This window comes from Paroedura picta, chromosome 5, assembly GCF_049243985.1.
Source record: "Paroedura picta isolate Pp20150507F chromosome 5, Ppicta_v3.0, whole genome shotgun sequence".
In the NCBI taxonomy this organism is placed as follows: Eukaryota; Metazoa; Chordata; class Lepidosauria; order Squamata; family Gekkonidae; genus Paroedura; species Paroedura picta.
This window is the reverse complement of record NC_135373.1, coordinates 108149333-108176785: the sequence shown is the minus strand read 5'-3', so window position 1 is coordinate 108176785 and position 27453 is coordinate 108149333. Positions and strand designations below refer to the sequence as shown.

The 27453-nt window shown below is 44.1% G+C and overlaps 1 protein-coding gene across 3 annotated transcripts in view; it reads right to left on the bottom strand.

Annotated features, from left to right (window-relative positions):
* Positions 1–1075: 1075 nt before the first annotated feature.
* HIPK2 (homeodomain interacting protein kinase 2) overlaps positions 1076–27453 on the bottom strand; it is a 185887-nt gene continuing 159509 nt past the window's right edge. For all 3 annotated transcript variants that reach the window (XM_077339791.1, XM_077339792.1, XM_077339790.1), the window contains exons 12-15: positions 26539–26820; positions 17784–18031; positions 15975–16135; positions 1076–14512 (exon numbers count right to left, since the gene is read on the bottom strand). In XM_077339791.1, coding sequence (XP_077195906.1) covers positions 14048–14512; positions 15975–16135; positions 17784–18031; positions 26539–26820 — 1156 coding nt within the window. In that variant the 3' untranslated portion in view covers positions 1076–14047. The remainder of the gene's footprint in view (positions 14513–15974; positions 16136–17783; positions 18032–26538; positions 26821–27453) is intronic.

The window sequence follows — 27453 nt, the reverse complement described above, 5'->3', positions numbered from 1 at the left end:
AGGAGTAGCCTGAAGAGAGGAAGAGGAGACCAATAAAGGCAGAACTCCCTCCCTACTCTAGCTGAAGCCAAAGAAACTGATAGTAGTCCTAAATGGCACTTGGAGACTACTCCAATTAATCTACAACCAGTTCCCCTGGAGAAAATGGCCACTTTGGAGAGTGGACTCTATGGTATTATACCACACTGAGATCTTTTCCTCTCCAAATTCCACTGTCTCCAGGTTCCACCCATAAAATTTCCAAGCCCACAGTTGGCAACCCTAGTAGGGGACCCAGACCCCCCCCCCCCCCCAGACACCAGCAAAATATTTACCCTTGGCAAGCAGGAGTGGGGCAGAGCAGAGGATGGAATAGCAAGCGAACAGATTATCTTTCTGAAGCATCTGAGGCAGCAAAATGATTGGTGGGGGGTGAAACCTGTGAAGAATGAACGGATAGCTTTTATGTCTGAAAGAGGAGATTAGCCGCTGCCTCATCACCTGTCCAGTCTCTCTGTCTCTTTCACTTGAACCTTGAAAAGCCAGCATGGTGTGGTGGTTTAGAGAGGCAAACTCTTATCTGGAGAACTGGGTTTGATTCCCCACTCTTCCACATGCAGCCAGTTGGGTCACCTTGGGCCATGATAGTTCTCTCAGAGCTTTCTCAACCTTACCTATCTCACAGGGTGCCTGTTGTGGGGAGAAGGTCAGTGATGTTAAATTGCTTTGAGACTCCTTCAGCTACTGAAGAGCAGTGTATGAAAACCACCTCTTCTTGCCTTTAGCAGTTCTGAAAAGGAGGTCATGAGGCACAGAAAAGTGGTTATTGTCCATGACTTTTTAAAAAAGTAGATTATTTACATTAAATACGTTCAAGAATCACTGATTCCGTGTCAATTATGATACATTATCAGCTATTTCTTCACCTCCCTCACACCGTAGTATGCTGGGGTGGATATGGTTTGACTTAAAAAATGGTCAGACATATTTTAAAAAGAAACCCAGCAACCATATAGTAAGACATCCGAAGACGATAAAGGTAAGTCCTCCTTGGAAGTTAGGCCATATCCATGCCAGTTAAAGGACAAGCAGGCTGTGCAGTGACTCAAAACAGTTTAATGTAATTCCAAGACAAAGTGTGATTACATTTCTACACATATACAATATGCATATGTGAGTTTACAAATTCTGATTAATAACTCGTTTCACCTCAGAGACCGAAAAAATGATCAAAAAGAAACTGTGAATAACAAGCTATAACATAGTTCACCACAATGGGATCCCCTTTCTCACCCTACAGTTAGTAATATTACAATTAAAATAACTATATTCTTCTATAAGGTTTTTTTCTGTTAAAATCATCTCATAAATTTACAATGCTATTATTAGTTTTCAAGTCTAATATAAATTCACTCCATTTTTCTACAACGAAAATGATTATTAATTAGAAGCACACAACGTCATGATGAGAAACACAAGCAATTTTTTTTTTAGTAGCAAGAACTTGATTGGTTAAGAATTAGGATTTTTTTTTTTGTAAAACATTCTAAAGCCAAGTAAAATATCCATTCTTATAACATACCTATAATATGTGACTAAGGATAGGTTACATATAATTCTACAACACATCAGTTTCGTTTCTGCTTTTTTTTCAAAGACATTACCAGAAGGAAAAATAATAATAATAATATTAATAATAATAATTATAATTAAAAAAAAGAAAAGAAAAAAGAAAAGAAAAGAAAAAAGGGGACAATTCACATGGGGGAAAAGTACACAAGAAAATACTGTTGTACACAATAATTTTCACGAAGTTTTAACATGGATTAACACTCTTAATACGGAACCATACAGTGAAAGAATACAACCAATCAGGGCTTTCGTGGGGGCTTTGAACTGAGATGATTTTGTGTATAGAAAACAAGACACTTCAAGGTATCGCTCAGGTGACAGAATGGAGAGATGTTTCTTTGTACTTGGGAAATGATGGGAAATTGTTGAGATTTTTGCACTCTCTTTTCTTTAACCCCCCCCCCCCCAATTGCATGAAGTATATGTTCTCCTTTCCCATGCATATTATATTGTATTTATGGGCAATATGCAAGTATAGAACATTCCTTCAGTTATGTTTCAAAAGGATCCAGATATTCACAAATGCCTCCCCTTGTTTGTATTCTTTAACTACCACAATACAGACTGCCAAGATAGTCCTTTCTTTCTCCCCTTTCTAATAAAGCTATTGTCTTCCTCTTTTGAATAAAAAGAATCTGGTTTTGGTATCAAATTTACAGTTTATACATTCCAATTCTGTCTGTGTAAAATTTTGGCACAGAGAAATGCCTCATGTATTTAATTAGCTGGTGAAGCAAGAAGAGTCGAGGAGATCCTTTCTGTACCTCAAATGGCTGGGCCTTAGAATCGCCATGGAAACATCGCTCAAAGTAGAAATATTCAAACTCAACCGAGAAAACAACGGGAAGTGTGGCGCCTATGCCAAAGCCTAGGAGATCCTACTCATGAGGAATAGGGGTGTTATAGGTAACCCTACTGATTCTGTAGAATGTGGAATGGTTATATTTTAAACAAACCCTTTTGTGCTGTATAAACTCTAAACCCAGGCTTACTAAACAAGTCCATAGTTCCTATGTTGGAACAAGCCGATATTTCCAGGCCTACGTTTGATATAGAAGGTAGAAGAGGGTTGTTAAGGACAATTCAAGATTTAGTTGCTCTTGTGACTAAGGCCCATTGGAACCAACCTCTTCCTGTTCTTTTAAGACCTACCCTCGAAGCAAGCCTTCCATTTGGCTTTCAAAATGGTGACTCAGCCATATGCTAAGTTATCACTTTGGTCATGTGAGCTTTCGTGTGAAGACCATGGCTTTCAATGGATGTTCTAAGGGGGCTGGGGGAGTCCCATTGAACGCAATAAAAATAATCAGGGCTTAACACCAATGTTTTGCTCCCTTTCCCTAGTAGTAACTCATGAAAAAGACAAGGAATTTTGCTGAGATTGTCAGCTCCACAGTGAAGCTCAGCTCTTCAGACAGAAATCTTGTTTGTGCCAATTTATTGTCTTTGCTTAGCACAACATTTCCGTATATATATTCATTGGTTACTTGACGGTAAGGAAAAAAACACCATAAATACATTTAAGCAGGACTAAAAGAAAGTAACACACACACAACACCCCCCCCCCCAATTTACATCCAAACACATAATATACTACAATCAGTAATACGGAAACAGCATCTACCATACTGTTCATTGGCTAGCAGGCAAATTAAATGTACAAGGAGCAGGTCAAATTCTTCATAATTTAATTTAGGGACTCAAAGTGGATCCAGAGTGATAAGTTAAAAACTTGATCTAGAGAGAATAAAACCACACAAAAACCAAATTATAACTCTGCCTCTCATTATCGCCCAAAGCAATCCATGGACCTACTGTCTTGGGAAATAACAGCTTTATTCTGAGTTTCCTAAACAGCCTTCTCTACTGCACATGGGAGTGCAGTATTCCTGACATGCGCGTAGGCGCAACTGAGTATTCATGCCCTAAGAGTTTTCCACATGTCTAGTTACCAAATGACTGATACTGGGGATATGGAATGAGCCATCCCAAGTGCAGTGCTTCTGAGATTTTCAAAGGTGCACCTTATGATCCATGATTGCCATTATCCACAAGATCCTTCAAGGAACATGATTTCCACATTACATGATTATAGCACTCATAAACACACAACAATCTCTCTCTGTGAGATCTTGCCCTGAGTCACAGCCACACCTCTTGTTCTGAATATCCTTTTGTTTTTGTCACACAGATATTTCTGTTTAAGTTAGGATCTTAGGCAGAATAGATAGGAATTGTTGTGCTTCCTGATTCATCCCAAAGTGTTTTTTTTTTAAACTTAAAAAATAAATAGGTCAGGTTTTAGATTCTATTTGCTGTATTTTCATCATGCATGGAGTGATTTTTTTTTTACCCCCTCAACTTTGGAATTGTTTCATCTGATCTGACTTTCTAATACTATGTTATATCTCAGAACAGAATATACATACTGAAGACACACTATTAGGGTTTTTTTCCCCTTAAAGGGCAAAATGAAAACGTAAAGGGATAGCAGAAATTCTGAAGATATAGTCAAAAAACAGAACATTTATCGTTAGAAAGTACCAGTTTAAATGTAAACTATAAAACGCTATCACTAAGAAAATGTAGCCAGAAATATTTTAAGTAGCCACAGTCTATTGTTCAGTTCATATTGGTTTAAAATGTGATTCATTAAACACCTTTGAGAAGGCCGAAGCATTTTACAGTAGCTATGAACATATATAATTACATGTGCATTTTAACATTACAATTAATTTAAAAAAACATAAAAGAGTAATTGAATCCTTGGTTTCATCACTTTTAAAGAATCACTCAAGCAACAATGACCAGGGGTAGACATTTTTTTTCCTGCCCATATAGACAGTATAATTTTTTTTTTAATCCCAAATTCAAACTGGCTACATGTTTGTTTTTAAAAAGGCTAAAACCAAGATGAATGCCCACGTTTGAGGTAATTATTGCCATTAGGTCACAGTATTTCTAAGATACTTTTTTTTCAATCCTTCTTTATTTATAAAACAAAATATACTGCCAGAATTCTTGAATACAGGTCAGACCAACCATAATTCTGAATCCTGATCAGGTGGGTTTGCTTCCAATGGAGTCAACGGGCTCTAGAAACCTCTAGAACAGTGGTCCCCAACCTTTTTATCATCGGGGACCGGTCAATGCTTGACAGTTTTACTGAGGCGTGGGGGGGGGTAGTCTTTTGCGGAGGGACGGCACTGCCACCTGAACCCCTGCTCCACTTGCTTTCCCACCAGCGCCCCTGAATTCCCACCGCCTGCTGGGGGGTGCTGCCAGCAGCAGCTGCGCAGTCCCACACCAAGGGGGAGCCCCAGCCATGGTGGCCACTAGAAAGCACCAAAGATGAGCCTGCGGCAGAGTGGCAGGGCAGCCCCCGAGGCAGCAGCCGGGGAGGAGGACAAGGAGAAGCCGCGGCCCAGTACCAGTCCCCAGAATGGGGATTGGGGACCACTGCTCTAGAACACACAATCTTCTCTAGAACTATAACAAATGAGCAAAAAACCAACAACCCCAAACGCAAAATAAAAAATGCAATAGATGGCCAATGCATATACTTTCTAATTAGAATTCCAGTTTAAAGTATTTTGAACTTTCTCACCATTTACTGAATTTTTATGTTTTTAAAAAATATCTGATCCTCAGCTTCATCTCAGCACCTTAGGAAATCCTTGGCTGTGTGTCCTAAAGACCAGTTAAGATTTTGTTTGCATCAGGTGTGAAAGTAAGCTGTTACAGGTGTATATGGGGTAGCAGTAAGAAAATGGCCAAAGTGATACCTCCGATCTTCTCCTTCATCCCCCTCCCTCAAGGTACAGGTAAGAAATTTAAATTACAATTATCCTTGGTTTGTTTCAGCAGCTTTGCTCCACCTCTGTCTGAAGAAAAAACGAATGAAAGAACCCCTACCATTCACACACAACTATTTGTGTGAATTGACAAGCATCCCCTTCAACAGTTTAGGATTACTGATGTCACAATATTAATCCGTGCAGTAAAAATATCATATTTGGGGAAAATATGCCTTTAGTATTGCCTTTCAACTAGATGAAGCAAAAGACAAAAATAAAATGTTTCTCTTACTATACACACGAAGTGTCTGGTGTAGCAGCACTGATAAAACTGGAAAGACAATACTAACCCGTACACTAGGAACTCGAGTTTCACTTTTATTTGCTGTATTCAACATATCAGAAGCTCCTGGGGACATGTACTAATCAACCGCTCAAAAAGACACCTGTGCTACGTGTTTCCTTCTGCCATGAAAGATGGTTTACATTCACTAGTAGTGCTCTTTTGCCAGCCCAGATAGGAACTTATCTTGAAACAATGCCCATATCCTGCGGATACATAAGCACTCCAATAGGGACATCCCCTCTGCATTCCGCATGTCCAGTAAGGGTAAATATTGTCAAGAAGAGGTCCAATTAATTTGGTAGCTGATATAAACTCTTCTTAGGGATGCCAGCCTCCTGGTGGGATCAGGGGTTCCCCCAGAATTTCTGCTCATTTTCAGACTAAAGAGATCAATTCTGCTGGAGAAAATGTATGTTTTAGACATTGTGACATTGTATCTCACCGATGTCCCTGTCCTCCCCCGGTTCCATTCCCAAATATCCAGGAGTTTCTTGACCTGGATCTGGCAACCCTACCCCACCACCACCCCCTGCCAGTGGCCAGAGGGAACCTGGCAACCCTAATCCAAATCTTACAATGACAACACATTAAAAAAATTACAGTAAATTCCAGCCACTCACGAAAGATGCTACAGCATAGTGGTTTACTCAGAAGGCTATATCTCCAGTGAGCATTCATAGCCCAGCACTGGGGGCAGTCTAACCTGGAACGCAATAACCCCAATTGATATTATTATAGAACAGAAGTTCAGCCCGGTTCCCATTGGGGGAAGTGTTCTTTGTTCTATTTGATTGACACTTGGGGGCCAAGTTGTAACTTGCTTACTTGCAATCCCACTGGCACTAAGGAACAATATAGATGGTTCAGTCAAGCTATGTTGTTTCCCTCGCTACAGATGCAAAGGCCAATATTGCATCGGAAAGGTAACCAGGCTGCCACTGGAGGAGCCAATCTCCCCATCTACTGAATGAGATTATAGGGTACAAACATACTGCCCTAAAAGCTCAGATGTAGGATGAAAACTTGGAGGAGGGTACCATAAGAATAGATATTACACACCATCTGGAGACAAAAAATTCAGGAGAACACAGTGCAACAAGCAACCAAAACAAGAACCTGTGTTGGCTCTAAACATCAACATGAATAAAATTAATGCAGAGAAACTTGTATAAAATGTCTTCTTTTATTCTGATAAACCCTGTGAAAGGACAGACTTTCCAGAGTGGCTCTCTGTTTTGAATTCTTCTTCAGACAAGGTCCAATATTATGAGTTGTTCCACAAAATGAATCTTTATCAATCTATGTGAACTTAGGAGACTTATTTGCTGCAGCATGCACCTGTGCTCCAGTGGATTTCTGTGGAATAATATTAGACCGTGTCTGAAGAAGAACTCAAAACAGAGAGCCATTCCGGAAACTCTGTCCTTTCACAAGGTTTTTCAGAATAAAAGAAGACATTTCACACAAGTTTCTCTGCATGAACTTTATACAGATCATCGGGAGGCCAGTCTTAGTTTTGGTAGAGTAAAAAATAGGACTTTTTCTTCCTACGGTAAACTCTCAGAAGGAAGAAACTTTATTCAGTCCTTGCTCAAGTAAACAGGATTTGATTCCCTGGGAACTTATTATCTTTTTTTTTTAATGGGGCTGGTGGTTGAGCATTTTATTTAGTTCTTCTGCAGTTGCATAACTTTATGCTTAATTATCCAGCATTGGGCTGAGTTTGACCCAGCTTGTGGAGACGGAACACGGACTACTGATGCATTAGATTCTCATGTTAGATAAACAAAACACCAGGAAGATAGATTCAGAGTCACCAGGAACTTAACAGAAGCTTTGCCTCAGTGGGGAGTGGGCTGTATTCCTACACTGTGTCACTGCCAAGGAAAACATGTTTTCATTGATTTCTGTTGAAAACAATCCAGTAAGTATAAACTTTTGTCTTCCCCCCTTCCTTTGATATATAGCAAGTATGCCTGAATTCCCTCAGCTCATTTCTTCATTTTTGAAGAATAACGATAAGTGTGGCTCAATGGAAAGATAGCCAAAAAGTTGGGGAAAGTGACTGAATTATTTCATGGGTAGGGGCACTCTCTAATTTAGAAACTCAATTTGTCTTGTGTTAGATTTTCTTTGGTTCAGGAACAAAATAAGTTTTACTTGTGATTCTTTTCATGCCAAAGAATACACAAAATGAAACGATGGGAGCCAAAAGTATCCTTTTGTTGTTTACACCACACAACTAGAATAAGGGTGAGTGTGTGGGGTGTGTCTAAAAACATTAACAGCCCAACAGAATTGCTCCCTTATAATTCCCCTGACTTCAATGGAGTTTGAAGGGTGTAACTCTGTTTAGGATCACAGCATTAGTCCTGTTAACAGATGAAAGAGTAAAACTTCAAAACAAGAGCATTTGGCTGACCGAATTGTCCAAATGTCTCTTCCACTGCGCATCGCCATTTTGAATTGCTAGTAGGATTACAGTCTGTCATGAACTACACAAAATAGGGAAGTGTCTAACCATCTCTATCCCCTTCCAGCACCAGAAGACTGCAAGGCATGAAAGCGCTTACCATTTCCCTGTGTTGTCATCATCAAAACAAGCACTGCCATAATGGTCAAATTCATTTTATAGGCCACTACCTCCTGGAAGCCAGAGCAGTTTCCATTTATCAGTTGCAACTACCACTAGCCAACTGTCTCCTCCCCTCCCCTCCCGGAGTATTCGAAGAGCTCCAATGGGCACTCCAACAAAAACCACAGTGTTATCATTTTTTTTCAATCCCACTGACCCCTGGAAAGCTCAGCTGTTCACCGGCTGCTGCTGCAGTTTTATGCCGTCATGGTGCTTTGATCCTTACTCTCCTTCATGTCTAGTACACCAAAGTGCTTAGGTTTTCAAAGATGGTCAAGAAAAGCACACTTTGGGTCTCTTGCTCTTCAGCAGTGGTGTGGATCTTACCATTGGCCTCATAGGAATTTAAAGCCTAAAGGGGCTTCCCTCAAACTTGAGAAGCTTTTCTGCTGGAGAAGAGCCCCATAGTTCAAAGAAGGCCCCTTAACACCGGAGGGAAGCTTCAATTTTTTTCTAAGCCAAGGGTCAGGATTGATGGACTGGAACACAATTATGCCCACGGATGGTATCATCTTGCCCACCCTACACACACTCGGCATAACACCCAAACGTCTCTAAGTACTACCCTTTGTATGTCCAGACATTCTGCTTCTACACAGGGTGACATGCAGGGCCAGAGACCCCAATCCCACTTTGGCTCTTACGAGTGTATGTTAACACAATGTCCGCACAGTCCTTCTGCGGACGCATTATTTACCTACATGCTTGTCCTCCACTTTTCTCTGTACTAACCCATCCTCTGACTCCGGGCCTTGTTAGCATCTACAGTCAGAGAGCTGTTCTGTTTCCAATACAGCTAAAGAAAAAGAAAGATTGCTGCATCCTCAATGCATTGACTTGTCTTCACATCACAACTCCTTAGTCCCTTGCTCCCATATAACTAGAATCATCCTGTCTTGGGGGGGGGGGGGATAAAGAGGTGCACATGCATACCCAGAAAGTGAACTAAACACATCTGTGTGAAAATTAAAACCAACCCTGTATCCCTTTCTCGCCACTAGTCTGCCAGCCACGTACATTCCTGTGAAACCAACTGGGATTAACTCATCAAAAGTGCCAACATGGGGCTCTGCCAGATAATGCTCAATAATTGGAAAACAATCACTCTTGCGTTTGTAGTACAAAACACAAGGGTGGAGCTCCTTTTTGATCTAAAAAACTAAATGCCATCATTTTGTACCAGAAACGAAACTTTAAAACATCACAAACATTTGCAAGTGTTAATTATACAGAAAAAAACAACAACAATGCATACTTTGGGAAGAAGGAAACACAAATTATTCTGGCTGCAGTATGAAGTCTTTAATCTTGAACCATGAAAGAAAGGACAGAACAATGCACTGCTACATCTTTTATTGGGTTTCAGAGTTCTTCCATTTTAATTAGCCAATCACTCCAGTGCCTAGACTGGGCTCTCTCTTTTATTGGCATCGTAAATGACATTGGTCTTGGTTGTCAACAAGAGAGCATCCCATTGGGTTCCTTAAGTGGGAAGGCTAGCTACCCGTACTCAGTGCTTTGTGCTTTATGTGAGGCTGTGAAGCCTTCAGCCTAAATCTATGTGGTGTTGAGGCTCCTATTGGATTCCACAGCCTCGTGTCAACAGATAGAGATACAACGTACGGTCAAATTATCTCCGCCATCTCAATATCCATCCTCTTCTGAGGCTAGGAGTTGATGTGCTTGGGCCTTTTCTTTTGTTCAAAGCACACTTCTGAATGCAAGGGCTATCACGTGAAGATATCAGAAGTCGCAAAGGTACGTCATAGTATATTAACAGGTTGGCTGCTGCTCGCTTGTGTGATCTAGACACACTTCTCAACCAGAACACCCCTCTTTTGCTGTAAAACGACGATGCATCGGCCGTGACGCAGAAAAAAAAAATCCTACGTAATGAACACTCCATAAGCTATTAAGTAATAATAAGACTCAGGAATGCGTGTGCAATTAAAACCAAGAGCAAAATATAATTATTACACATTAAAATTAACAACAATAACACAACAACCACAAAACAATATCCTTCCTTTCGAGCAGCATGAAGCTTCCATCCTAGAAGAGGTGAGGCAGGGGAAGAATGAAGGGCATCACATCGAGAGAACGGGGGATTCCTTGAAGGGAGTGAACAACCAGAAGGGGTTTTCTTCGGGGGGATAGGGATGTAAGGTGCAAATACTAACGAAACAGCAGAGGAGTGTGTAGGGGGAGAAGGGAAGAAACAGAAAGATAAAATGGTGCTCAATTTGAAAACAGGAAATGGAGCTGGCTTTGTTTGAGGATTCGCCAGAGGAAATAAATGGGGATCCAAAAAAAGAAAAGAAAAATCTATAGGGGCAACTCATCCTTCTTCCAGGGGAGGCGTTACGCATTCACCTCCGGATATTACAACTGTGCTTGCCTTTCTTGTCAACTTACCTCTTGATAAACCTTTTCCCTTTAACCACCCCTGAGATCCATCTCTCTTCTCTCAGTCGATTGACCTGCCAAATCCCAACATCTTACCCAACGGCCTGAGCGCTCCTTTTCCGAAGTCACAAATACAGCTGTAGTGGTACTGAGAGGCTACGCAGGTACAGGTCCAGTTTCATGACAGGCCGCTGACCACCAATGCACATTAGTCGCCACAGGGAAATAATAAACACTGCCAGAGCAGAAGCAGCCACTGGTATTAGTGCTGTGGTAAGATTTCCCACCAACCCTCTAGCTTTTTCCATAATATGCAAGATTCTATTTGGAAACCTGTTTTCAAAAACAAGACAATTCAGTCTATTTGGAGCTGAGGAGATGGAGCCTGGCAAATCTGAAGACTGATTTTTGTTGTTTGTGGTTCTTTTTTTTTAAAAAAAACAAAACACAACAGGAATGAGATGTGGCAGGAAATAAACCAGTTAAACTGTAATGAGTTTGATCATGATTCCAAGTCAGGCCTAGGTCCAGTTATCATATGCAGTGGACCACAAAGGGATTGCATCAATTCTGCTTGGTGATTAAGCCTCCCACCAAAGGTAATGTAGTCTGGTTTAAGGTCATGCTGGGCCTCAGGCAACTGCCCCACCTGCTCAGGTGCCAGTGCAAGCGCTTCTCCTGAGGAACTTCTGAAGAAGTTCGGAACAACTTCTGGCGCAAACCTGAGATAGATGCTCTCTAGAATGAATTCTGTCCCTCCATCTTCTTTCTTTTCTCCACTGAAAGCAGTCAAGTGAAACTGTATCGTCATTCCAAGGTAATCCTCTCCCCACCCCCATCCACAATTTAACATGAGGTACTAAGTGTATTTCTGATCCAAAGCACACTTGGGAGCTCTCCTCCACCCTAACCCTGATTCAAAACTGCAAATAAATATGGGGGAAGCTAGGTAAAAGGTAAAGGTATCCCCTGTGCAAGCACCGGGTCATGTCTGACCCTTGGGGTGACGCCCTCTAGCGTTTTCCTGGTAGACTCAATACGGGGTTGTTTGCCAGTGCCTTCTCCAGTCATTACCGTTTACCCCCCAGCAAGAGCAAGCTGGGTACTCATTTGACCGACCTCGGAAGGATGGAAGGCTGAGTCAACCTTGAGCCGGCTGCTGGGATAGAACTCCCAGCCTCATGGGCAAAGCTTTCAGACTGCTGCCTTACCACTCTGCGCCACAAGAGGCTCTTTTTGGGGGAAAGCTAAGAGCATCAAAATGGGAAAACGAACCAATAAGCCCATCAGCAAAACGTAAATATTTGGAAAGCTACTTTACAGCCCCAAGAACCAGTCCAGTCATTTCCATCCCCAGAAGACCTCCCTAGGTTTACCACAGGGATGCCGGGCGGGACTTGGGGAATCTCCTGGAATTATAACTCATTTCCAGACTAAAGAGATTGGTTCCCCTGGAGAACATGGCTGCTTTGGAGGGGGGACTCCATTGCATTATATTCCATGGAGGTCCCTCCCCACCCCAAATCCTGCCCATTCATAGCTCTACTCCCAAAATCTCCAGGTATTTCCCAACCCAGAGCTGGCAACCCTAGCCCGCCCATTTTTTTAAAATATCGCAGCCAAATTCTACAGCTGCTCTCCCTCCCCCAACTCTGAGAACTTACCCAAGACAAACCATATAAAAATTAAAGCACAGAAGTAACCGCGTAGAGCATGAAAAGAAAACAGAAGAAGAAGAAGAAGAGCTGAGATTAAAATTTCAACCAGCCTCGACCAGTTTCTAGGAGTACCAGTGGAAGTAAACCCTTAAAACCGCAACTGTAGTTTGGTAAGGCACTACAAGGGAATGATGTAAAACTAAGACTGTGACAGTTTGCAATGGCTGTGCTGAGGACCACACCACAAGAGAAGGCAGCATCAGCGCACACATGTGTGCACGCACACACACACACACACTCTCTCTCTCTTTCTCTCTCTCTCACACACACACACATACATATATACCTGGACAATCACATTTGTTACATGCCTATGTTATATCACTTTTTTTTGTGCAATCACATTGAGGAATAGTCTATTGGTATCATTGGAGTTCAACACAAAGTAGGAAAAAAGGGTGCATGTATGGTATAGTGCTACATTCTACCAAGGGCCAGCTAGATCCTCTTCTACTCCTAACGCTAACGGCCCAATCCTAAACATTTTGTGGTTGTGTTATCTGCTCGCAACATTGTGCACATGCCACTGCGATGTCAGCATAACGTCATGCTCTGTGATGTTTTTGCTACGGGCGTGGGCTGTCATGTGCACTTATGCCGCAGAGCAGGAAATGTTAGGACTGGACTGAAGAATGGTGAGGGGTTAAGGGGTTATCCAAAGAAAGAAAGAGAGAAAGAAAAAAAAAGTGTTTCCGAGTTAGGAAGATGAGATTCTATTGTACATTATTAAAGACTTTTCTTAAGGAACAACATTGCTCAGGGATTTATCCAGGGTGCTCAAAGTAAGAACAAATATCCTTATTGTCCCTGGCTTAACCCACGGCATTTTCCTGCTCAGAATAAACCCGGCACTGAGAGAGCGGGAACATTTCATTCCCTCTCCCGCCCCATTCCTTTCCTGTTCATCTTTCAGTCTTTCTTCCAGGAAAAAAGATCAGACTTTGCATTTCTTTTTCTTTTTTTTTCCACTTTGGGTTACGACCACCAATGCAATGACAAGATGACAACCCTTTTGAAGTTCTGGATAAATCCCTAATTCGTATGCTTCTTGGTTGAATTAAAAATATATATACTCAAACACCTATGAAACTGTGTATTAGGAGGTTTGACAGCAAATTCCTAAACGTAGTCTCCTGTAACCAGATGAAAATAATCTGTAGAAGTCTATCGATGAAGTTATTTTTTTTAAAAAAAACACCACCACCCCAGGACCGGGGAACGGTGGCCCTTCTGCTTCTCCCACCATTGAGTCTGGTGCAGAATGTTTTTTTTGTGTTTTTGTGTTTCGTTCTTTTTATCCTTTTTCATTTTTTTCAAAATAAAACGTGTACAACAGGTATCTCCTTTTCTCTTTGCCTTCTTCTCTCTTTCTTTCTCTCTCTCTCTCTCTCTCATTGCTTTACTCAGTCTCCTTTGTTCAAGTTTCGTTTTGAGCCTCCCCGACGCATTGTCCGTTGTCCTGTTTATTCTCTTCAGTATAAAACCAGCCTCGCTCCCCTCAGTGTGTGCCGTGTCCTTTTTCTCACTCCAGTGTTTAGATGTAAGGGTACTGGTTGACCTTGGTGGGGCTCAGGGGGTATCCAGTGTAGACTGAGGCTGGAGACGCACTGATATAGGTCTGGTGGGCGAACTGAGCCTGATACTGGCTCGGGTGGATGGTGGGAGACGGAAGGACACGAGGACCCATGCTGACAGGGACCTGGTGGACGATGCTGGCTGGGTACGTAGTGTGCTGCACGGCGTGCCGAGCGGAACCTTGGGAAGCCACCAGATGGGCCACGGTGCCTGTGGAGCCCAAGGCAGCGGGCGCAGTGTACGTGTAGAGATGAGGTTGCGTGGGGAGGTGAGCAGCTGCGGCTGCCGCCAGGTGAGGATGGACCGTACCGTGGCTGGGGCTGTTGTGTGGGAAGGAATATGGTGCCTGAGCAATTGTTGGGGCGATGTACGCTTGCTGTCGACGGTGACTCCCTGTGCGGTCGGACGTGATGTGCTGCTGGGCCTGTTCAAAAAGAAAAGGAGATGGATGAAGGAATGGTGATATATTTCCTTTCCCCCTTTGGTCTCCTGAGTTTCCGAACACGTGCAACCATGGGTTGGATCCTGTGACTTTCATCGGATGAGCCAGTTCCTATGACGTTTCTTCTACCAAGTCCCCCTTTGACAAAAGGCAGACTTTCTTCAACAAAGAAAGAGTTTTTTTCCTCTCAGAGAAAGCCCGTCTCAATCAAAGCCTGTCATTCCAAATTCAAGAAGTCTTCCTCCCTTGAAAGAACCCTTAGCAGAAGAGAGTTAAGGGGTGTGGCTTAGCTCAAAGGATTTGATTTTCAAAGGCCAACTTCTCAACCCCTTTCTCTGAAGACAGGCCCACTTATCAGCAATCATATGTCTTAAATGGGGCAGGAAACATTTCCAAAAGAGGACTGGCAGAAGAGTTATGGTATGGGTGCAGTGTATTATTACCTACAAGCACCTTCTCCGCCAGGCTTTCCTCTACAGATGGGCTTCTTCTAGTCTGAAAAACTTCTGACAATGAGAGAAGGCAAACAAACAAGCAAAAAGACCAAGAACAAATTTTTAGGAGAAAACCTATGGATGATTAGTCCCCTGCAAAAGTCCCTTTGCATTCATACGAGTTCTTCGGGAACATTTTGTTCTGACTCTGTTACCTTATGGCAGTCATAGGAGTTAAAAAGGCAATTTTGTATTGGGTACAGAAAGAAACTAAAGTAATATGTGTTTTAAAAATGTGTACAATCATATTACCCAGTGCCTAGCTGCTCTGCAGGGAATGCTCAGCCAAGAACTGGAGAGTGCTAATTTCTTTACTTCTGTATTACTTTGTTACACTTATCTGAATTCAAAGAAAGAAGTGGCTCACATAATATTCTTCCAATCATTTTGTGTGATGTTGTCGTCAAATCCCTTATGTTTAAAGGTAAGGGTATCCCCTGTGCAAGCACCAGGTCATGTCTGCCCCTTGGGGTGACGCCCTCTAGCGTTTTCATGGCAGACTCAATACGGGGTGGTTTGCCAGTGCCTTCCCCAGTCATTACCGTTTACCCCCCAGCAAGCTGGGTCCTCATTTTACCAACCTCGGAAGGATGGAAGGCTGAGTCAACTTTGAGCTGGCTGCTGGGATTAAACTCCCGGCCTCATGGGCAGAGCTTCAGGCTGCATGTCTGCTGCCTTACCAATCTGCGCCACAAGAGGCTCTTGGAGCTAGTTTAGGCAGAGAATTAATGACAGGCTCAGAGTCACTCGGTGATCTTCATAGTGGGGATTTGAAGCTGTGCCTCTTTGGTCAACGCCCAGCACTCCAGCTACAGCCTCACACTGACTGGCATCATTAAACCAGAGCAAGCATTTAAGTCCCCAATGGTCTTGCTGGTTGCCCGCCTTCTTTGGCAGCAGTGAAACATCTGATAAGAAACATCTCTCTTTTTCCTACTCCCTTGGCTTACCTGGCTGAGATTAAGAGGCTGCTGCTGCTGGAAATGTGGCCCTGGCCGCTGCTGCCTGTAGGCAATGGCTCCAGATGAGCTCCCTGAAGAGTGACCACTGGTGGAGGTCACAATGCTGGAGGACTTTGACTTGTAGGAGGATGAATGGTGACTAGTAGTGACTGCAAAGGGAAAGAAAACCCATCAAAACCTGTTGAATAATGGGAATCCATAGGCTGGGACCCACTGGAGATACTCCTTTCTGCAAGTCTGGCCAGGTTGCTTTGTTTAGTTTTACGCTTAGTAGCGATAAACAGAATTGTGGGGGAACCGTGCTTACAGAGCTCCTTGCACATAGGACTGTGAGGAACAACTTCCTTCTCCATTTGGGATCTGTACAAGACCTTCCATTCCTCAGAGAGGAAAGTCTAGAGGACGTTTGGGAGGGAAAACAGCATGGTCTAGCCTCATCTGGCCAGAGATCAGGGCTCTGATGGAACTTGAACAGTCCCGCAAGGCCTGCAAAAGGGAGCTCTTCCACCAGGCATTTGGTTGAGGTTGACCCAAACCACTGCTTTCCCATTGGCCCCCCTGAGCCTCCCTCCTACAACTATCTGTGCAGACTCACCCATCCCACTGGGCCATCAGTACGCGTTGACTTATTGTCCTCCCCAGTGTTATCATTCCATAATGTTTATTATTATTATTATTATTATTATTATTATTATTATTATTATTATTATTATTATTATTATTATTATTAACAGAGTTGTATTGTTCCTGTTTGATGTAAACCGCCCTGAGCCTTTAGGGAGGGCAGTATAGAAATGTAATAAATAGGTAAATAAATACATCTAGGATTTATTTATCTCAGCAGTGTCAGGACCTGGAAGGGAGACCACCAAGGCAGACTCTGCAGAGGGAGGTCCCGAAAAGCCCCCTCTGCTTAATCACTTGCTTTGAACCCTTGCTGGGTTCACCAGTTGCAACTTGACAGTACTTATATATGTCATCGGTGTTCTGGGGGCTGACCCTGTGTGGAAACTAGAATGTCTGATACACACCGTTTCCACACTGGAGGTTTTGTGCTGGGCCACAGGCTGGAGTCTGAGCTGGGACAGCTTGCCCCGCCTCTTCCTGCTCCCACTCAGGGAAGCATTTGGCCCAGGACACCTCGTCCACCCCGAATTTGTGCTCCCGCTCGGGAGCTAGGGCAGCGAAGTTCCCAGTGTGGAGACAGTCACAGCCAGTTACAGGATGAAGGAAATATTAGTACCTTCCAAACAAAGCCCACTGGTTGGTACGCACCACAATGTTTTTGTACAACATATCTGACATGCCACATGCCCGGAGATATGAGGTGCAAAGCAGCTGAGCCTCAGACCTTCATATTTCCCTCCCTCGTTCCGCAGAGCACAATTAACGATTCTTGATTTGCAGGGAACCCTGGCTTCCCATGAAGTACAAGTATCGGGGTGGACGAGTATCAGTGCCTGGGCAAATCAGAGTTTGCTTGTTCCCCACAAACCAGGAGGGTAAAAGGGGATTAAACCGCAGTTCAGAATCCTAGCCTAGGGGGAAGAAACAAATCAACGGAGCGCATGCATTTGTACATTGTGGAAAAACTGAAGTCGTTTCCAAACCAGGATTGCTCATCGGTGTCCTATACAAAGAGGAAGGAATCCGACGCATGTGTAGGCATGATAAACAAGCTGTGCTCATGCCCACCAGAACCAACTGAGGCTTAGCATGACACCTGAACGCAGCTTGAATGAAATGGATTCTTTCATTTGCAGCTTGTTATTTCCCTGCAAGCAGAATTGGACTTACCTGGCGCCAAGCTATTGCCCTCGACCAACACCTCGCTGGCCTGCGTTTTCAGTGGGGGCACAATGATCGTCCGGGGATTGCCATTGCAATGTGTTTCTGGCGCTCCTTTCGTATCGTAATTGTTTCCGTTGTTGTTTCCTGCACGGTGTTGCACTGCATAGGGGCTGTTGTTGCCGGAGGAATCGGAGTAGGGGGAATCATGCACCGTCACACAGCTGATGACGTTTTTCCTTTGCTTAGACAGGGGGCTGTAAAATAAAAAAAAAAAACCTGTAAGGTTTCCATGTCTGTGCAAATGTCATTTTCCAGAGGTGTTATATAATATATTGTTATAAGATCATAAAAGACCTGTTGCATAAGGATCGGACACAATCCTCTGTGAATTTGTGTAACTCCCCTTTAAAGCCTTTAAAACTAGCAACCATCACAAAACCCTGTGACAATGAGTTCCACAAGTTAATTATGCACTACGTTAAGGAGTAGATTCAACTATCTGCCCTGAATCTACTTGCACATTGATTTCACTGGGTGCCCCCAAGTTTTAATATTATGGGAGAGATAGAAAAAGTTCTCATCCATCTTCCCCAGGGCTTAACTCCCCCAGTGACTGCATACTCACTCTGCTCTTTGGCTTTTAACAGTGCAGACACAACAGAGGTTACGCATAGCACAAAAAGTTATCTCTAAAACATGCAGAGCTGTATCGTGTCCTATCTCAAAACTCAAATGTGCTTAGGTCAGCATGCGGGTGTGAAGAACAATATCTAGTATGGGACAGATAATTTTTATATGCAAAACACGTAGAACATGGAAACAGATATGTAATTGAGCATCACTATAAGGATTTTTCCATAGATCACTGTAATGAGGATTCATTTTGCTGCTATAAGAAATTGTTTTGCCTTTCCCATGGTCTTTCATTTCTCCAGGCTAAACCCATTGAAATCAATGGGCTTAAACTGGGGTAGTTCTGCATCAAACTGCACTGTTGTTTTCCACCCATCAACCTGTACAGATTGCATCAAAAATATATGAAAGGAAATGTTGATAAAAGATATTTAATTTTTTTTAATGATGGAGTATTCATTTACCTACTAGGGTGAAAGCGAAGTACATAGGCAAATAAATAAATAAGTTTTGAATCCAGATATTGCTGTTGTCCAGTTTGCCAACGACATCAAGAAATTATTAAAAATATCCATGGAGATAGATTCAAGTGGGTTGGTATGAAGTAGCACAACAAAAATAGAGTCCGATAGCACATTTAAGACCAACAAAGATTTATTCAAGGTGTGAGCTTTCAAGTGCGTGCACTCACTTGAAAGCTCAGACCTTGATTAAATCTTTGTTGGTCTTAAAGGTAATAAAGGTAAAGGTATATACTCTGTGCAAGCACTGAGTCATGTCTGATCCTTGGGGGAATAAAACTTGGGGGAATCCCCTAGCTTAACAAAACCCCTGAAAAGTTGCAAAACATGGAAGGGGGGGTTAAATCTCCCCAAAGACAGGAATGCTCTCTGCACATGTGCAGAAAAGGGGAGGAGCTACCGAACACACAGACCAGGACACCTGGCACTAAAGGCAGACCTGCTATCACCATTTCTTAGGGTGGACCAGGAGTTGCTGGGTGTCCCCCCCCCTTTCAGACAGATGACAGCACTGCTTTGGGTGGACAGACAGGGAAGGGGTGAAAGATTTGCAGTGGCATGGCAGGAAGCAAGCAGGCAAAGGAGCGAAGGGGAGGAGGCAAGCAAACAGAATGGTGGCAGTGGCAAGGAGGGAGGGGAGACAGAGCGGCAGGAAAGAGGCTTGGAGAGTGAAAGGCAGATAAGTGAACAGAGCAGGAAGAGCAGGGTAAGAGGGGAGAGGGAAATGGCATACAGGGGCAGGGAGGGGAACAGGCAAGCGAGTGAGAATCCCAGTGGGTTGAAATTAATTCGAAAGGATTTTTGTCTAAACACCTGGAAGAAGTTCCTGACAGTCAGAGTGGTTCCTCAGTGGAATAGGCTTCCTCGGGAGGTGGTGGTTTGTCCAATTTTGGAAGTTTTTAAGCAGAGGCCAGGTACTCTTCTGACAGCAAGGCTGATTTTATGAACTTAGGCAGACTGTGAGTGGGTGGGCAGGAAGGGATGTGCCAGTGTTTGTCTCTTGTGGCCCTTCTTTGCATACCCAGGGAATTGCTAATCACCACAGTGGGATGGTAGGCGAATTTCCTCTAGGCCAGGCTGGATTTGCATCCAGGCTGGAATCTGGAGATTTGGGGGGGGGGGGGGGGAGATCACGGGCATAGAATTGGGGTCACTGCGGGTGGGCAGGTAGTTGTGAGTTCCAGCATTGTGCAGGAGGTTGGACTAGATGACCCTGGAGACACCTTCCAACTCTGATTCCCCATTCCTGTGAGTTTGCCTGTGACGAGATGTTATGGGAACCCAAGCTGAGGGTAGTTGTTGATTCTGAGGGAGCTAAGGGTGAGTCAACAAGGGGGTGGATGGGATACAATGTGTGTGGATCTTGCAGCCCCCCCCCCACACTTGTTACTACCCATTTCAGAGGCCATGGGATTTGATCAATGGGCTGATCTTCTTGATGACACGTAGGCTTGTCTACAGAAAATAGCAGCAATGTTGTGTCGACTGTATTATGTTGTTATGGCAACTATATTTTTGAGAATGATGAGAAGAAACGGATAGTGTATAAAGAGGTTGGTAATTAGATATGCTGGCAGAAACTACCTCAGCAGGCAGAAAAACACCCTGTAGAATCCAAGAAGAGTTTTCTTGAATCTTTTCAGCACTATTTATTTCATTAGCTGCCTTTTCCCCCCTGTTTATAAATACCTTCATTTGCATTGTTGTAATGTTCCTTCAAAAGATGTGGCATTTGCGCTTATGAATACCGGCTGAACGGTACTGGCATTTCCTTGCATGGCCTTAGACAAATTGAACCTGCAGTTATGGTAAAAGGTAAAGGTATCCCCTGTGCAAGCACCGAGTCATGTCTGACCCTTGGGGTGACGCCTTCTAGCGTTTTCATGGCAGACTCAATACGGGGTGGTTTGCCAGTGTCTTCCCCAGTCATTACCGTTTATCCCCCCAGCAATCTGGGTACTCATTTTATTGACCTCAGAAGGATGGAAGGCTGAGTCAACCTTGAGCCGGCTGCTGGGATTGAACTCCCAGCCTCATGGGCACAGCTTTCAAACTGCATGTCTGCTGCCTTACCACTCTGCGCCACAAGAGGCAGTCATGGATGGAGATGCAAGATCTGCCATGCCCTAGTAGGCATCCAAGTACTAATCCAAAGTTGTCCAAAGAAACTGTCCAACAAACTTTACTGATTGATGGAGACCATTCTGTGGCAAAAGTAGGATTTTCTATGAATGCTCACAAGGACTTATTCCACATGGGGGTGGGGAAGAAAGGCTGGGCAGGCACTTGCATGGCAGCGCAGCTAATTTCCGCTTACACATGATGTTGGTGCCGGCCGGGCCCCCTTCTTGGCCCTGGCCCTCTGATAAGCCGGGTTTGATTCTCCGCTCCGTCACATGCAGCCTGCTGGGTGAGTGTGGGCTCATCACAGTCCTGATAGTGCTACTTTCACAGAGTAGTAACGTCAGGGCTCTCTCAGGCCCACCTACCTCACAGGGTGTCTGTTGTGGGAAGAGGAAGGGAAGGCGTATCTCTCAGAGATGGATCTAGCTAGTGTGATCCATGCAATGGTCACCTCTAGACTAGACTAGACTTCTGCAACTTCTCTATCCAGGGCTGCCCTTGAGACTGCTCTGAAAATGATAACTGGTCCATAATGCAGCTGCACGAATCCTGACAACGGCCCAATAAAGAGCACATAACACCAGAGCTCACTCTGGAGACCGAATCAGGTTCAAGGTCCTGGTTCTAACCTTTAAAGCCCTAAGTGGTCTGGGATCTGTGTACCTGTGGGACCACCTTTTCCATTATTTTCCCCCAAGAGCACTGAGATCCCCAGAACCAGGGGTAGTGAACCTGTGGTTCTCCAGATGTTCATAGACTATAATTCCCATGAGCCCCTGCCAGCATTTGCTGGCAGGGGCTCATGAGAACTGTAGTCAATGAACATCTGGAGGACCACAGGTTCACTACCCCTGCCCAGAACAATATCTGCTCAGGATCCCTGGCCTGAAAGAGGTGAAGTTGGCCTCAACCTGGGCCAGGGCTTTTTCAGTCCTGGCCTCACCCAGGTGGAATGAGCTCCCAGAAGAGATGAGGGCCCTGCGGGACCTAAACCAGTTCCGCAGGGCCTGCAAAACAGAGCCAGAACTCGGCTTAGGGTTGAGGCCAGAAATGACATCCACCATGGAAGCTGGTCTCACCATTATGGGAGGAGGGAGAAGAGACAGACGATCAGCTCCTGCCGAACCTCCCCCATCTGGGATTTAGTCGGGTGGCATGAATTGCAGTCGTTGGAATCTTTTGAAGTTCTAAATCTGTATATGTTACGAAGCTTTCAACCACCCTGAGCATTGGAAAGGTGGGATATTAATAATAGTTATAATAGGAATTTAATAATAATCATAATAGTAGGAATTAAATGGAGGCCGAAGGGTTAAATCCCCTCTCTCTTCCAAGCATGGGGTTGCTTGATCCTGAAGTTTGCATTTTAATGAACAGACACATGTCAGGTGTGTGACTATTCAATGAAACACTTCAGTCAGTCACACTGCCTTGGATAATGTACCTGTGAGATTATTATTTTGCAAAAATTTCAACTGCGGTATTCAAATTTTACGATAATGCTCATGTCATTCTAAGAGCCAGCTTGGTATAATGGTTAGGAGTGCGGGCTTCTAACCTGGTGAGCCGGGTTTGATTCCCTGCTCCCCCACAGCACTGATATAGTGTTCTGACTGGGCAGTAACATCAGGGCTCTCTCAGCCTCACCCACCTCACAGGGTGTCTGTTGTGGGGAGAGGAAGGGGAAGGGGATTGGAAGCTGCTCTGAGACTCCTTAGGGTAGAGAAACGTGGCATATAAGAACCAACCCTTCTTCTAAGTGCAAAGTGTGAAACGACTCCAAGTCTGGGCATTTCAGAGGGGAACATTTCTCTCTTTTCACTATGAACTCTTAACAAGCAGGATCTGTGCTTTATTTTTCAAAAAAAACTCTCTTCTCCTTAGAAATGCGTAAAGTCATGAAGGGTGCATTGTTGCCTCCTTTCCTTTCCATCACTTCTCCCTACAACATTTTGCTGTGATGGAATTGGTAGCATGTGAAATTATCCTCTGCCCACCCATTGTGACAGGGATGCTGGCTGGCCCGCCCCTGCATGTCACTCACCCACTGCCATTCTCGCGCTTGCTTACTCTAAAGATGTACGCCTCCTGAAGAGCGGGCTGCCTAGACTTGCATTCCCGTTTTATCACCTTCCCTCATTTGCTTCTGAGACATTTACACAAGCGAGAAGCCATTATTGCAACAAAAAATGTGCAGAAATGCATTAGACACAGTGTTAATGTAGACCTGATGGAGATCATGGAACCTCATCAGTCCTTTAAAGCAGGGGTAGTCAACCTGTGGTCCTCCAGATGGTCATGGACTACAATTCCCACGAGCCCCTGCCAACAAATGCTGGCAGGGGCTCATGGGAATTGTCATCCATGAACATCTGGAGGACAACAGGTTGACTACCCCTGCTTTAAAGGGAGATTTAAGCCCCCGAGGGCCTGATTCTGATCAGGGCATTTTGATGCTCCTTGATTTGTTCATCTTTGTTTCAGTAAACTATTAACAGCGTGAGGTGCTTAGTTTCAGCTGATGAAGGTGTGGGGGAGGGTGAAAGGGTTAAACCCCCTTTCTACATAACCTGATCCAAATTGGGTCTTCACCCAGCTGCAATTGCCCCATAAAAGTTACTGGGAAGTCAGCGTGGGGCTGCAGTTTGAGAGCTGAAGGAGGGTCAGGGTGATCCAATTTGGAATCCCTACTTGGCTATGGAAGCTTGTTGGGTTTCCTTGGGCCAGTCAAACCCTTCCAGCCTAACCAACTTTATAGGGTTGTTGTTGTGAGGATAGAATGGTGGAAAGGAAAACTGTGTAATGTGCTTTGGGTCCCCATTGGGCAGCAAGAACTCGTAATTAAATGAATGGGCAGTAGGCTTAGAAGAGTAGTGTACTTATTTTCCTAAAGAGTAATTAACATATGGGATTCACTGCCACAGGAATTGTTGGCAGATATAGGCATAGACTACTTCAAGAGGAGATTGGATAAACATAACAGTGGTCCTTCAGTGGCTATTAGCCACAAGATTAGTAGGAACATTCTGTCTGGGGCAGCAATGCTCTGAATTCTTGGTGACTGGGGCAACCATGAGTGGGTATCTGGAGTTTTGACTCCACTGGAGGATCTCCTGATGGCACCTCGGTTTTGGCCACTATTTGACACAGAGTGTTGGACTGGATGGGCCATTGGTTCTTATATTCTTAAGGTGGGCTTTAAATGAAGTAAGTAAATAAAACGAATCTCCCCCAGTGCCTTGTATGTCTTGACTCACATGCTACCCTGCAGTTGGTGATGTAGGCACACAATTGCCTTGGTAGGCTAGGGAACCGACATATATGGTTAAGTAGGTCTCACATGCCCTTGCATTGATCTGAAGATAAGCTGCTTCTCTGCTTATACTCTCCACCTTGTAAGGTCTGATCTGATTAGTGACTGAGTGGATTCTCAAGGATCTGCTGCCATTTACATTTTTGTAGAAAAGTAGACATATTTTTGCTTCTTCCTCCAGTGTTCTTTGGCACAACCTGAAACTGATTTTGCAACTGGTTTCATCGATTTCTATTTAATATGCAATACCTCCGATCTAGAGCCTCGTGTGGCGCAGAGTGGTAAGGCAGCAGACATGCAGTCTGAAAGCTCTGCCCATGAGGCTGGGAGTTCAATCCCAGCAGCCGGCTCAAGGTTGACTCAGCCTTCCATCCTTCCGAGGTCGGTAAAATGAGGACCCAGCTTTCTGGGGGGTAAACGGTAATGACTGGGGAAGGCACTGGCAAACCACCCCGTATTGAGTCTGCCATGAAAACGCTAGAGGGCGTCACCCCAAGGGTCAGACATGACTTGGTGCTTGCACAGGGGATACCTTTGTCTTTTTACCTCCAATCTAGCATTTTAAAACCAGGGCATCTGCAGACCTGGGACTTAACTGCCACAGCCTGAGTCATCCTTATCCTTTTCTTTTTTTTACTGATCTTTTTGTTACTTCCAGCCTGGTGAAGAATTCGGGAGCATTTGAAAGCTGGCTTATTAGTTTGGGTTAGTACAGTATTACATGGTTTCTGACATCTTTTTTTTTTTGACAGATGACCTGTTCACACTGTAGTTTCAACATGGAAATACAGTGAAGCAAGACTATCTTGCAAAGAGCAAATGTTAACTAGAGTTTCTAATACGTACCACTAGACTCTGAATGCTTGTTTGTCTGGGGACATATTTAGCTCAGCACTCTGCTAATCCATTAAATTTGTCTGTATAAAATTTAAAACACTGTTTTGGCGTGAAGTGCTGGTATTTTTCCCAGCACACTCAAAAATTGTCTCCATTAGATGGCAGGCTTGCATAATATTACTCTTGAAGCCCTCCTGGATCCTTGTTATTTGGAAGTTAAGAGCTCCCCGCTGTTTTTCTATCCACGAGAATTGACAATCTTTATAAATATCTATCGATTTAAAAACAGCTCTACAAAATGCATACATAAAAATAGCAGATTAAAACAGTCAGCTTCCTCAGAAAGGCAATGCCTGTGTATACTTTCTTCTACAGCTCAATTCTGCTTGGAAGTAGATCTTGCTATATTCAAAGGGACTTGTTTCCTAGAAGTATACTTTATGACTGCAGTCTTTTAAAGAAAGGAATATATTTGGCAAGAATAGACACCGTTGATTTATATTTTAGTTTACATTACATAGGGGACTTTCTTCCTGTATCACACAGGCATTTGCATCATGAAAAATACAGAGATGGAACAAACACAGCCATGTAAACATCGTTATTATGAAACCTGAGACGTGGTTCCCTCCCCAATATCTGCATGAAATCCATCTCTTGGCAGGCTTCGCATTTCTATGCGCCAGGGCCTATTGGCCTGACCTGGATCCTTCCAACCCGGAATCCAGATTAATTTTCCAGAGAACATCCAGGAAATTCATACTCCAGATTAATTCTGGAGTGCATATGGATGGAGAGGGAAATGTCACTCTTAATTATCACTAATTACCATTTAATAGGCTTCTGCACCTCACCCAGTTCATGGTGCATTTGGACATATTCCAACCTGCACTTCGTAATTATAGGAGCCGCGGAACTGTTGAAGAGTTAGATGCTCAGTGAATTTCAAGTAATTGTGGTTTCCTAAACAAATATATTTTAAATAAATAAGAATCAGGGGGGGACCCGCATAGTCAAAAGGCCTGTGGAATGGGGGCTGCAGTCCGGAGAAAAAACCGAGGGGAAAAGAAGGATGGCTCCAACCCATTGCTTTTGTTCACAGTTCCCCTTGTGTTCAGACTGGCTCTTTCCATTGAAATTAATGGGGAGAACAGCCTTGGATGCAACTGCACCAGCATTGTGGGAAGGACTGGGAAAAGAAATTATGGGCCGCTAGCAGCACACTAACAGAGAATGCAGAGGAACAGTTCTGAACCTGCCGTTCCCATGCTTGCTCAAACACACATGTGTCCACCCACCCACACTTTGGTAAACAGAAGCAATGCCTCCTCACCTGGTAGGGGCATGTTTCTGCTCCTCCTCCTCATCGGTGTCGCTGCTGATGGTGATAACGCTCACGGCAGGGCTGGGCGTGTCAGGAATGACTATCGTCTGTCGCTGCCGCTCCCGTGTAGTGCTGGAAGCCCCGTCTCCCCACCCGCACGTGACGGAGGTGCTGCAGGCGGGGCTGTTATGCACCATGGCACAGCGAGGCGGGGTGTTCTCCTTCACTCGCTTAGACCTCTGCGGGGAACTGATCGTCTGAGAGGAGGACACCTCGAAGCTGGACATGTTTCTGGAAAACAGGAAATGAGACACTCAAGGAACGGTCAGGGTGGATTCTTTGTTTTCAGGATACTTTGTTTCGGGCGGTTAGCCATGTTGGTCTGCAGTGGAAGAGCTTTATGCCCATAAAGGTATTTAGTAGAAGAGCAAGATTTGAGTCCAGGAGCACCTTAAAGACCAACAAGGTTTACAGAGTATAAGCTGTTAAAAACCAAAGCTTCCTTCGTCCCATGTGGATGGAGGGAGCTTTGACCATCAGGCTTATGCCCTGGAAATCTTGTTGGTCTTTAGGGTGCTACTGGAGTAGGCTCCTTTGTGTGTTGTTTCTGCAAATAGATTTTTAAAACAATATTCCTGCAGTGCACCCATATTTTAATCTCCTCTTTATTTAGAAAACACAGATGGTGCTACTTCAAAAACCCGCTCCAGGAAGTTTTTAACCAGTGAGAGCCACCACCTCTGGCATTCCCTTTAGTAGCACAGTATTTCCCTTCTGGTCCCATGGGCCCTGCAAACACAGGGATGGGCTGAACATGGGAAATCAAGGCTAACTTGGTCGCAAGGCCACTTGAGAGTCTGGCAGGAGCTACCTTCCCACCTTACTGCCTGACAGCCTCTCATCAGCAGACAGCCAGCTGGCCGG